The sequence below is a fragment of the Anas platyrhynchos genome, chromosome 5, assembly GCF_047663525.1.
Source record: "Anas platyrhynchos isolate ZD024472 breed Pekin duck chromosome 5, IASCAAS_PekinDuck_T2T, whole genome shotgun sequence".
In the NCBI taxonomy this organism is placed as follows: domain Eukaryota; kingdom Metazoa; phylum Chordata; class Aves; order Anseriformes; family Anatidae; genus Anas; species Anas platyrhynchos.
Window position 1 is genome coordinate 5,385,719 of NC_092591.1, and position 13,289 is coordinate 5,399,007.

A 13,289-nucleotide genomic window follows, 5' to 3' on the forward strand; every position below is an offset into this window, starting at 1 on the left:
TAAGTTTTTACTCCATAGTGTTTGGTGCTTTTTGGTGTGGTCACAGTATATATTCTTACATTTTAGTGAGATGTCAGTGGCTAATGATGAGGAACCAGAAGCCTTGATTATTCCATCTTGGCAGTCATCACCAAGGCCCTTGGAATCGCTTCCTTGTGAACCACCGGTTCCATCAGCTGCATCTACAGTTAGTTCTGAGCAGTCCACGCAGGAAAGTAGTCTTACCCTCACCGAAACAGAAACTGCAGACAGACCCATCTCAGAAGGGGAGGTCGTGTTCAGCTATGGCCAGGTGCTGGCTGCAAGAGGTAACTAATGAAACAAATGTGTGGAATTTGGCTATTATTATAATTATTATTTGATTTTTTTTCTTTATACAATTCTCATCCTGTCTACTGGAATTACGTTTAATACATTATCAGATAAAACTACAAACCTGACCTTTAATTTTCACTTCATGTTTTTGGATGAACTTAAGAGATGACATTGCTCTTTTTCAACAAAAAAACGAAATGAACCAGCTTACTAATGAAAAAAAGATTAAATCTGCTGCTAAGTCGTAAAATCAACATTGAAAATAATTTCAACTGTCTTGCATAAGTCCCATGTGGTACTAAATTGTTATTGAAAGCATAGTATAAGAGTGATTTTCTGGAAGCTGGACGTCTGTTTTTACACTACAGATCCGGTAGCAGCAATTTCCAAATTTACTAAAGCACTGTGTTGCAATGATTGAAGAAAGTGGCATTAGCTTTCTTTCATACAAATAGTATATTTTTTAATATTTCTAACTTAAAATATTTTTCAACCTTAACAGAAGGAGGACTGCCTCTTCCAAATATCACCGAGAGCTTAATGAGTACTTTACAAGATGCCAATGAAATGGTAAGGAAATGTCTGATGGGAATGGATTTCATGTGGTAGTCTGCCTTGAGCAGCTTTGTAAATTGGAAGACCTTTAAGCATTTTCACTTACAAACTTACAACTTTAATTTACACTTTTAAACTCTACACTTAGAAATATCATTAGAATTTCATAGCTCCTAAGAAAAGAAAAAACATGTTATACAAATTAATTTCTTTAAAAGAAAAAAAAAAAATTGAATGGTTTATATTCTGTAGGTGAGAGAGAGCTAATATACATTTTAATTTCTAGTGCTTTTAACTTCAGGACAACTTAAACCGGAGTATAACATGGTTATGCTCTACTGCTTCGGTTTTGAGCCATCTTTTAATTGCTTGTGTGCTTAATTTATTAAAGTAGATTAGCTGAGACTGAGTTAGTTAAAGCTGCTTAAAACATCTGTTTTTTTTATTTGATGTCTGGTGGTGTAGTGCTTTGTCTTGGAAGGTTCAGAAGTCAAAGTATTCTCCACTTTTTTAACTGTTCTCTGGACTTGAAGACTTAAAAGATCTTGTCCTTCACAAAGTATTGCAATCTTAGGTATAAAGCTTTTTAAAGACTTCGCATGTCTCTTGAGTAAAAGAAGAAAGCAGTGTGTCACTTTGCTTACTTTGAGATGCCTGGATCATCATGACACAGGTTCTGAATGTGGAAACTGTAACAACTTCCTTTGTAAAAAAAAAAAAAAAAAAAAAGCTTAATTGTGAACTTAAGTAAGAATGATGCAAATTACTACAAAAAAAAGTTCAGGATCAAGGATTATGTGGATTTTGTTTCTTTGTTTTAGGATTATGATCCTCCCAGTGAAGGGCAGGTGGTGAGAAGACACCATAAAGGCTATCACAGGGATCCTGTCCTGACCCTTTTAGCCAAATTAAATCAAGCACCTGTTGCCGCACAAGGACGAATACACTATTTGGAGGTAATTTACTGTCCTTTTTCTTGCACAGAAGCGAAACACAAGCATGTGAAGATTGAAGGAAACTATTGTACTCAAAAGCGGACAAAATCTTAAGTTCATGAAGTTTCAAGCTTATCCTTACTGCTAAGTTCATACACCCCAATCCCTGCTGGAAGTCATTCGCAGATGACACCAAGTTAGGTGCGTGTGTCGACCTGCTCGAGGGTAGGAAGGCTCTGCAGGAGGATCTGGACAGGCTGCACCAATGGGCTGAGGCCAACTGCATGAAGTTCAACAAGGCCAAGTGCCGGGTCCTGCACGTGGGGCGCAATAACCCCAAGCAGAGCTACAGGCTGGGAGAGGAATGGTTGGAAAGCTGCCAGGCGGAGAAAGGCCTGGGAGTATTGGTTGATAGTCGGCTGAATATGAGCCAGCAGTGTGCTCAGGTGGCCAAGAAGGCCAACAGCATCCTGGCTTGTATCAGAAGCAATGTGGCCAGCAGGGCTAGGGAAGTGATCGTCCCCCTGTACTCGGCTCTGGTGAGTCCACACCTCAAGTACTGTGTTCAGTTTTGAGCCCCTCGCTACAAGAAGGACATGGAGGTGCTCGAGTGAGTCCAGGGAAGGGCGACGAAGCTGGTGAGGGGCCTGGAGAACAAGTCCTACAAGGAGCGGCTGAGGGAGCTGGGCTTGTTCAGCCTGGAGAAGAGGAGGCTCAGGGGAGACCTTATCGCTCTCTACAGATACCTTAAAGGAGGCTGTAGTGAGGTGGGGGTTGGCCTGTTCTCCCACGTGCCTGGTGACAGGATGAGGGGGAATGGGCTTAAGTTGCGCCAGGGGAGTTTTAGGTTAGATGTTAGGAAGAACTTCTTTACTGAAAGGGTTGTTAGGCACTGGAACGGGCTGCCCAGGGAGGTGGTGGAGTCACCATCCCTGGAGGTCTTTAAAAGACGTTTAGATGTAGAGCTTAGGGATATGGTTTAGTGGGGACTGTTAGTGTTAGGTCAGAGGTTGGACTCAATGATCTTGAGGTCTCTTCCAACCTAGAAATTCTGTGATTCTGTGAAGTGACTCCACTTACATTGTCTCTTCTCATGTAAAACTTCTGAAACCACTGAAGGTTACACGTCTCTACAAATAACTTAGCTGTACATAGTGTCACACATACCTTGTTTTCTAGGTGTGTATGTGACTGTTTCAGTGTATCAGATTTGTCCTTTTGAACATCAGGGAAGTGTTTTATCACTTCAGCAATGTAGTTGGTATGTTTGGCAGTTCACTGCACTTACCTGCCTAATACACTTGTACAGCTGTTATGAAGAATAACCATCAGCAAATGTTTTCGTGCTCTTTTGCATATGCTGTTGATACCGATCTTGGAGCAAAACCTCAAAATATTCATATGTGGTTGGCATAAAAAATCAGACTGACAGAAAAAATACATCTACATCACAAAGGGCAAATGTCATTGTAACACATCTAGGTATCTTCTATGTGGAAAGCAGTGGTTTGGATTGAGTGTCTATCCTAACTGACATAGCTGGAGGAATGTTTAAAGGAAGTGAACTTTGAATACAGCAACACAGTTCATGAGCACCTTTGTTTAGGACAGATTTTGCCTTTTGTGATTTTACTGGTGCATATGCAGTTTCTTCCTTCTGTCTTGGTCAGTTTAGTCTAAATAATTACTGACTTCACTCTCCTCCTTAACTGTTCATTTTTCTGTCTTTATTTTGCTTAATGAGCTCTGGTGGATGAACTTGGAGAATAGATTTCTGCAGCGTCAACTCTGAGCCTAACTGTAATTGTAATGGCATTTTCTCATCAGCACTGCCAATTAAAAATGCATCTTTGATTTGTTTTTTGGCTTTCCCATAGCTACAGACTGTTCAGTCTGTCTACAAGACACTGATAAATTCCTTCACAGATTCTGGCAAGGTGTGTGCAAGCACACCTTCCTGTGTATAAGAGAATCTCTTGTAGATATTACTAGTATTGCATTAGAATGCTTCCGTGCATGTATGTGTGTTTAGCCTTTTTTTTTTTCCTGCATAGAAGCAAGTTAACTGTTATTTTTCTCTGCGGCTTTGAAAGTCAGAATCCAGAGAACCATCTGCAGCATTTATGTGCCATTCAAACATACTTTAAAGTTTTTCGCTGACATGCTATACAAAGGCATGCAATAGTTTTTAGGTGCTTCCAGTGTTACAGGCAGTCAACAGTGGACATATCTGTAATATTAAAGACTTATGTGCCAAAGTATAACTTAGGTTCTTATCACATTGGGACATAGCTAACAAAATAAGTGGTGTTCTTCAGCTCCAATTCTTTTCAGTCCAGTGTTAATAAGTGTATGTCTTGCTTTCAAAGCCAATTAGATGATAGCTTTGCAGTGTTAGCTTCCTTTATTCAAATCTAGTTGCATAGACTTAAATTTGCCTGGTTTTGGAATAAGTTATTTATTTATTTATTTATTTATTTATTTATTTATTTTTGTCTACCTGCTGTTCTGATGTTGCTATTCTATGCAGGATTCTGATGACAGTGCTGGGGAGCTCAGTGAAGGTCAAAGACCTAGGCTGACCAGAGCAGAAGAGAGAATCCTAATGGGGCATGCAGTTAATATGGACCATGCAGCTGCTCAGACCTCTGAGAACAGACCATACCAGGATTTCCGTTCTCTGTCACCAGGGCAGCTTGCCCAAACTGCAGGTATGATTGGACTGTTATTTCAGAAGCGAAGGCTTCTGGAAGATCTTGTAGTGGCCTTCAAGTACCTAAGGGGGCCTACAAGAAAGTTGGAGAAGGACTCTATCAGAGAGTGTAATGAGGGGACAAGGGACAATGGCTTTAAACTGAAAGAGGGTAACTTTAGATTAGGTATAAGGAAGAAATTCTTTATTCAGACAGTGGTGAGGCACTGGAACAGGTTGCCCAGAGAAGTTGTGGATGCCCCATCCCTTGAAGCGTTTAAGGCCTGGCTGGGGCTTTGAGCAACTTGATCTAGTGGGGGGTGTCTCTGCCCATGGCAGGGGGGAACTAGGTGATCCTTCAAGGTTCCTTCCAACCCAAACCATTCCACAAAAACTTAGTGATTGTTTATTCTTTTCTTCCAAATGTTCTGTATCCATTCAGTGGTTTGTCAAGTTGCACATCCTTCAGTCTAATGCAAGTCAGAACTAAGTGCTATGTCCCAACAGCCACAATAATTAGGGTGCAAGTCCAACATTTCATTTGAGAATTGTTTTTAGGGATGAAATGAAGTAATCATTGTACCGATATAAAAGTTCACATATTTCAGGGTGTATATCTTTGTACATAGAGCCTTGTAGTGTAGTTTCTCTGTCAGAATGAATCACTTACTTGCAGATGCATCTTGTAAGAATTCTGGGAATTGTACAGGACTGTATGTGTATGACTATTTTCTGGTTTTCACCTTTTTTTTTGTATCATAGAAACATAACATCCCTTTGTAGGATGTTTAAGGTGTTGCTTATGTAGATGCGTAACAGCATCCTGATGAGCAATCTTTCCTTTTTAAATCCTTGTTTTTAGTGCTTGAAGTTATAGATATAAAAAACAACATGCAAATGAGAAGTGGCACATGTAGTATTTAAAGTGAACAATAATTACAGTTAATTAAGCAATAATTGTAGTTAATTAGATTTAGAATTCTTTCTTTGGCTCTGTATGATAGCAGAAGGGTAAAGTTAGTTCATGATCTGTCAGTATATTTCTCATAAAGATGCTTTACACACTTGCAGGCTGTGAAAGCATGCTGAATGCAAGATTATACAGAAAATTACCCCTTTAAAAAAGAATATATACAGGTTTCTTTTCATCCACACAGCAGAGTGAGCAGAGTGAAACATTTTCATGAAGAAGCCTTTCCAATCTCTTTCCAATATGTGTGGTAAAGTGCATTAAGCCTATAATGGTATCATGAACTATACATCTCTGAAGCTACAATAAATGCTTGCCATGTTAGAAATCTACAGGTGATAAGGCTGATTTTTTTCTTCTGATCTCCACAGAGATGCATTTCCTTCTTCTTTTTACCCCACAAGGACAATTAGAGGGATATACGAAGCACCATGTAAGGAGGGAATCATTCTCTTTGACAGTGCATGTCCATTGTTGAAAAGAATCCACATCCTGTCACATGAGCTGTCTGGGAGATTATTGCTCCAGCTCATGAAGGATTTTTTTCTGACTTATTTTTCTCTCTCAGCAGAAACTCTTGGAGATGCTGATACAAGTCATGGTCCAATGCTTATGGCTGAACTGGAATCGCAACCCGTTACAAAACGTGTTCTGCAAGCAGCCCAACCAGACTGCAGTGTGACATCTCTCTCAAAGGGTCCCTCCCAGGTAAACTCAAGATTCTTTTGTGTCACTAGTCAGAAAGTGCAAAATGAAACCTAGGAAAATAAATGTTTAATATTCATGTTTAGTATGAATACTGACATCACAGAACTGATGTGTTTGAAGTGACACATTCAGCTGTGAAGCTGTATGTGAGGTACACGTGTGTAATAAAAAATGATTTTACTGTGACAGAATCCAGCAATATGTTTTCTGTTAGGCTCAGATCCCCTTTTTACCTTTTCCACACTTCCTCACTGCTTCACCAGTCTCACAGGACCTAGGAGTATACATACTCCGTTCAGACAGGCTATGCCAATGGTGGAGGGGCACAGTACTTCAAATACAGAAAAATAACGTGCAATATACAGGAAAGGAAGTAATAGCAGAGGTTCAGCATTTTGTGTTGTAAACCAATGATTTTAGCATTTCAGGAGCTTTAGCTGTAATAGTAGGGGCAGGGTTCGGTAGGCAGTAATGGTGATGTACCTTAGGATACTTGAAGGTAGGGAAAGATCCGATCGATCTCTGCTTGAAACCCATGAAGTTAGTCCTTAGCTACTTTATTAATATGTGCTGTTACCTAGAGATGATGTTTTTCTCACTAACTAAGGGTAAATTTAAAGTACAAAGCAAAAAGTACAATTGAGTTCTTTAATGTGTTAAGCTTCACAGTGTGTTTAAAAGTAATAATACGTTTACCATGGCTGGTATGTTCCTGGATGCATTCTGTCCTTACCTGATATTCTGTATTAAGAATAGCCCAAAATATCTTATATTTACCAGTCTCATATTATTGTGTTGTTGTTGTTTTTGAGGCTAGATCTGTATTGTCCTATTGGTTTCTGAGCAGTTCTTAAATATGTCATCTGATGGGATGTGCTGCATCTTGAAAGAGGTTTTTAAATGGTATAGTGCCTCTTTCACTTTGAGGTCATCAGATTATATTATTTCTTGGAATGATTGTTCACGGACAAGGCTGGATTCTGTTAAAGATCAGTGTCTATTGAGGTGAAGTTTGTATCCTTGCTATCCTTTCACTAGCCAAAAATAACAGGGGCAGGGAGTGTAAAGGGTGTGTTTCCTTCTTTTAGTACCAGTAGTTATGATGAAGAACCTAGTGACATCTGCATCACATACTCTGAAGAATTATCTAATATAATTGATTTTTGTGTGCCAGGGTACAGGCAAATGGTAATGTACCGTGTGTAAGATGACCCATGTTACATACAAATTCATGTATATATGTGTATATCTCATCTTAAGAAACCTATTTTTGCACCTAACCCTTAGTGTGGTGGGGTTTTGTGTTTGTGTTCTTTTTCTTTTTTGCCTGCTGGCATAAAAAACTCACCCTCCCTCCAAACCAAACAAACAAATCCCCAAACTTTGTGTGTGTGGTTTTGTTTTGTTGTTTTCCCCCAAATAAAACATATTCTTCCTGTATGTGGGTGTTCCTCACATAAGACTCTAAATCACATTTTTTCGTAGGCTAGATTTTTAGCTATTCTATGATGTGTCTACCTATAAGTGATAACCAGAGTAAATATCTGCCTGCATGGGACAAAGCCATGCTTCATGAGACCCTCAGCTAGATCTGTGCATCCTTCTCTAAAAAAAAAAAAAACAAACCTCGGTAGCAGGTAATTTGAAAGCAATCTGAAACAAGAGGTACTCAGGCGTTCAGAATGAGTCATTCTATCAAATGTTTTAAGGTGATAATCACTTTAAACTTCTTAAAAGATTTCCTCCCAAGTTAGTTATTGACTCTGACATCAGTCATTTCACAATTTGTTTTTCATCTCTAGGCATTGTTTTGCTTTCTTTGAACTAAGATTCTATCGGCTATGCACGAACTAAGAAGACCAATCCATTTAGAAGCAAAACTAGGCTTTTAATAGTGTTTGCAGAGAGGCTAGAGAAAATATTTCAGGTGGCGTCCAGCTGGGCCTTGAGTTCTGTAGAGCTTTGTTCTGATTTAACTGGGAAGGCACCTTGTGGATGTTAGGATTTTTATGGCAAAGCCTGGGTGGGTTTTTGTAACCTACCCTGAACGGGATCTTCATTTCAGAGAGGTTCTGGGCAGCGGTGTGGAGCAGACATACATGTACCACTTGTTTGCTCCTTGTCACATGTGTCTGGGTCAGATTCTGATCAATAGAAAGAGCATTGTGTTTTCTTGTGGGGCAGGAGCAAATAAATTCCTTCTAGTCACGAGGAGGGAAGTCTGTGTGGTCACTCCAAAACGAATGACTTTAGTCATACAGGAATTTTCTTATCTACCCAAATTCCTTAGCTGCTCCTCCATTTCTGGCACTGGACTTTTGTGAGATTTATATGTGCTTTTAGCCACTGTTAGACAGAATGCCAGACTAAATGCATCTTTGGTTTGACCCCTTCAGGCCTTTATTGTTTAACAGTATAGGAATGAGCTGCTGCTTGTGGCTGTTTACCCCTATGTTCTTACTCTAAGAAGCAAGAGAATGACTTGGAGGAAGCTGGGCTCCTCCTGTTCTAGATAAATCATTTTGTGCTCATGGGAGGGTTATGAATGTTGATAATCCTAATTGTGTGGCTAAACATTTCAAAGATGGTAAATCTAAATCATTGAAAGTCCCCTATTCATTGTTAGAAAGTCGGTTGCAAAACATTTTCATAATGTTCTTGTACAAGTTGGAATGTTTTTCTACAATCAACATTTTTTGAGTGGGATTGTCACTTTGGTATTCTCATTAGCTTTCATTTTTGGTATTTCAAAAGACATGTTGTGTTTGTTGTTTTTTTTTTTTTAAATCCTCCAGGAATGCATAATTGTAGGTTAAGAATCTGTGTTATCTCTCAACTTCTGCTTGCACCTCAGTTAAATTTAATTTTTTTTTTGGCTTGTCTTATTAAAAAAAAAAAAAAAAGACACAAACTACAAAGAGACAAACAAAACAAAACAAAAAAAACACAACACCAAATGACATTACAAATGGACTCTCATGGTTATAATTCTCTGCTTACATTTAATGTTCTGTAGCATTGATGGCCTTCCAGCACATTTCCATGAGACTTATGGCTAGACCTTTCTGCTTTCAGAAAATCATCTTAAATCTTTCTAATCTTGTCAGCTTCAAATTGTGAACAGAGTAGGTCAGCATCATGTTGTGTAGAGGTGCCTGAGTTCATGCCAGTCCCCACCAATCCATCTATGCACACAGTGCCTTGAGAAGCTAGCTTGATCTCAGGTGCATGTATACTTAATTTGGCCAACCTTAGCTCACTGCTGTGCCAATGAGGTTGTGTTCATGCTTGTTAGAGAGATGACACGCTACCTGCTAGCGTAGGCTTCTCTAAGCCTTGTTCACTGGGGAGTGTTAACTTGGCCTTGCAGCCAGTGAGGAAGAGAGTGACTGAATGGCTTGCCTTTTTGTTCCTCCTGATTCCTGCAACACTGGCTTAAACTGTCACTGAGTACATGACAAGCATTATCATTACTGTTGAGATGCCCCTTATAGGAGATGGTTGTCAGGAAGCCCTGATTGCATGGTTGGCATCATGTTTATTGTGTGACAGACATATATTTTCTTCTTTTCATCTGTATTTTTGGCTGACTTTCGTTGTGGAGAGTTTCTCTTGCAGAACTAAAGTATACTTTCCTTCCTTTTTATGTGTGAGGGAGCAAAATACTGCTGGTACTTTGTCATCAGGTCTTCAAGATAATACCCATGCTGTTGCTTCTCAGGGTGTATAGTTTTCCCAGAAGTCAAACAGCAATTCTATCCATAGATTCCAAATGCTCTATAATAGGCAAAAAAAATATATAATCTTTTTTAAGAATTTCCATTAAAAAACTTATGTTCATTTATGGAATCAACAGAATAACTGATTAAATCAATTTTGGCTGTGCTAGAGAATGCCTAAGTTTTCTAAGTCTCCATGCATCGTTCTAAGTCTTACAGAATCATACGAGCTTCTACAAAGAAAAGAAACTATATCCCAGCCAAAATCAGGACAACTCTGTTTTGGGCTTTCTATCTTTCCTATGTGTATGTGGTGGAATGTTCTTAGGACACAATTACTGTTCCAGACAGTTAGCACACAAGACAACAAGCATATTTGGCCAATGTGCTGTCTCTCTGTTCAACATGCAGTGTGTTTGTTGGGTAATTAACTGCTTTCCCATAGGCATTGATGCAGACATAGATCCTCATGAAAATTTAAGAAAGAGAGGAAAATTAATTTAAAAACATTGTCAGGGAAATACATTTTAAACTAGGCATGCATTTTCTAATATGTGTGCTGAAATGTTTAGTTATTTATTCCCCTTTTTGTTCAGTAGGATAATACCCATGGAGAAGTCCTGGGTATGGAAGAAAGCCAGGGAAATCTTCAGTTCTTTCTGCCACATTCTTCTAGTAGGAGTTAAAGGTCTTCTGTGTCTTCAGGTCTAAATGGCGCTTTGCCATACCTACTTCTGCCAGGATGTTGAGAGGAAGTAGAGTTGCAATAAGCTAATTCAGATCTGAATTCTTTTGAAGCTGAAGGGAAGCTGCACAAGTGCATAACCTTTAATGAATCTTTAAAAACCTCTTTGAATGTTTCTTGAAGCCTCACATAGTTTTACTGTGCTTTTAAATTAAAAATCAGGTTTCTGACACGATTTTAATGTATGATATGTAGGAGGAGAGCCAAAGAGATGCACAAGTTGTGAGACCCCGAGTAATTCATGTGAGAAGGAAGTCTGAAGAGATGCAGCAAGAAGGTAAATTGTCAATAACCTAACACGGTTCTTTCAGTTAAGCACTTAACTTCTGTTGTTGTATACTCATGTATACTAAAGTTCTGATTTAAAAAACGTTTTTATTACTATGAAATTCCCAAATTTCTGAATGTTTGTATGCAGTACAAATCTGCACACATACTTTTGGTAATTGCTGGGGTGCACGAAAAAGGTCGGAAATGCATCTGTCTGTATATGTCATCAGAATCCTTCCAATTAAGGATTTATTTAAATTTTTATTTGTCAAGAGCTTCACAATGTGCATATTATGTAGTCAACTGAATCATTAATTGCTGTTCTGCAAACAAAATACTCATAATGTGGTGATAGATGGCAGTAGTTCACACGGGTGAGAAAATGCAGGGGTACTAGAGGAGAATTGAAAGACAATACAAAGTATTAGGATCGTGCAAAGGTGAGAAAAATAGAGATTTTCAGTGTTAAAATGGCGTGGGTTAAGATGGGTTTCAAGCTAGTGTGTAACAGATGTATCTGTCACAAAAGAAAACCACTATCTATGCATAACCATTCTGTTTCAGAGATTATTTAACAGTGTTTGATAAAAGTATTAATGATAGTGCATGGGAGGCAGAGAATTTTTTTGTTTATTGTAGTTCAAGGTAGTGTTGGAATAACATGAGCTATGCATATTACTGCACTACTTAATTATGTTAGCAGATAATAAGTTTGTGGAGGTGATAGAATGAGAAATAGCAATTTTAATCGCAAGTGCTAAGAACAGGAATCTAAAAATCTGCATGTGTACAATATGTGAATTATAATTGCTCCACCATAACATAGACAAATTCTTCATGCAGACCCTTTTAAAAATAATTCTTTGAACTTCTTCCATTCTGTTTTTTTTTTTTTTTTTTTTGTTTTTGTTTTCCCTTCTTTTTTAAACATCTAATTGAATTATAATTCTGACTGAATTATTATGCTCCAACTAAAAGCGGTAAGAAAAGCCCTCGGCCAATGTTATGGTCATGGCACTTGGAACCTAATTTCAAAACCATGGTTTACATATAAAGAAGAAAGGTATGAGTAATGTAAAACTTAGCTTCCATGCACAATTAGTGGAAAAGCTTACAGAGGTGGCACACCTTAGTGAATGTACAACTTTTGTTGTAGAAACATTTATCAATGTGTTTTTTAAGGTGGGTAAATAAAAATTTCATTTATTAAATGAAAATAAATATAAATTATTAATAAAATTATTAATAAAAATAAAACCTCATTTTTTAATATTGGTGGAAAGTGTTTCAATGGCTCTTTCTATACTACATCTTTACAGTTCAGAAAATCAGAATTGTCTGAGGGAAGTGAATTTCCAATAAATTGAGTATCACCTCTATATTGCAAAAAAGGAAATTATGTGCCAGGTCTGCCTCCTAGGATTGACCTTACCCAACATTAAAAGCAGTCTTCCTCACTAGTGGTTATAGTTATGTCCTCCTCTTTTTCTTCTACCCCACTACTTCCTAGTAAGCGTCAGAGAGGAGGAAGAGGGGCGAAGTAATCTTCCTCACAGTACTTCAGGCTCTCACACCTCAACTTTGGCTCAAAGTCTTAACAAGGCAGCACGTCCAGCCTGTATCATCGAGTAAAGCATTGGAGACAGCTGGAGTTGAAATAAAATATTTTTATCAAATCTGTTGCTTTCTAGAGTATTTATCTTAAAATAAAATATTACCTGGAGTGTAAAACAAAGTAATTGAGCACAGTACAAGATCGTCAGATGAAAATGTTTGGCCACAAGATGGCAGTAGTCAATTTTCTTTGAGAGGAACTCAAAAGAAAAAAAAGATGATTTATATACAAGGATAATTTAAATCTCATTCATAGTATACATATTTAATGAGCCAATAAAAGTCTAGAGGATTTGCAAATGGAAACAACTGTCTGTCAGCTTTAAGCAGAAGGTCTTGCCTGGCTAAGCTTTACCACATTGAACTTAGTCAAAAGGTGGAGGGTAAAAATTAGTAAGAATCATTCGAAAGACAAAACTTGCAACTTGATAAGAGTACATGGGTTTAAGTAAATACGTTTGAAAATTAAGCACATCTGTTACTATAAGATCAAAGCACCCTGTTTGTTAAACTTCACGTCAAACAGTTGTCTTTACTGAGATAGCAAGGGACAATGAGTACTCGCCTGAAAATGGAGAAGCATTCCAGAGGCAGAATCATTTAGGTATTTTTTCAGAGTTTCAAGGATAAGTGGTTTTATCAACAGTAGAGATCAGAAAATCTGGAGTCCTGATACGAAGTGCAAATTCAGGGTGTTGTGAGGAAAAGAGAAATTGTTTTGGACTTAAAATGGGATGTAAATTATCCCTTGCTTTATTTAATTGAT

At 38.1% G+C, this 13,289-nt stretch overlaps 1 protein-coding gene across 3 annotated transcripts in view; it reads left to right on the forward strand.

Annotated features, from left to right (window-relative positions):
- KIAA0586 (KIAA0586 ortholog) overlaps positions 1-13,289 on the forward strand; it is a 66,960-nt gene that overhangs the window by 32,999 nt on the left and 20,672 nt on the right. The window contains exons 25-31 of one of the 3 annotated variants that reach the window (XM_072038144.1): positions 67-308; positions 818-885; positions 1,692-1,826; positions 4,336-4,516; positions 6,036-6,175; positions 10,835-10,916; positions 12,420-12,574. In XM_072038144.1, the coding sequence (XP_071894245.1) occupies positions 67-308; positions 818-885; positions 1,692-1,826; positions 4,336-4,516; positions 6,036-6,175; positions 10,835-10,916; positions 12,420-12,541 (970 nt within the window). In that variant the 3' untranslated portion in view covers positions 12,542-12,574. Of the gene's footprint in view, positions 1-66; positions 309-817; positions 886-1,691; positions 1,827-4,335; positions 4,517-6,035; positions 6,176-10,834; positions 10,917-12,419; positions 12,575-13,289 lie in introns of those variants that run through there. The other 2 variants (XM_027458634.3, XM_038180393.2) reach the window with 2 other exon arrangements.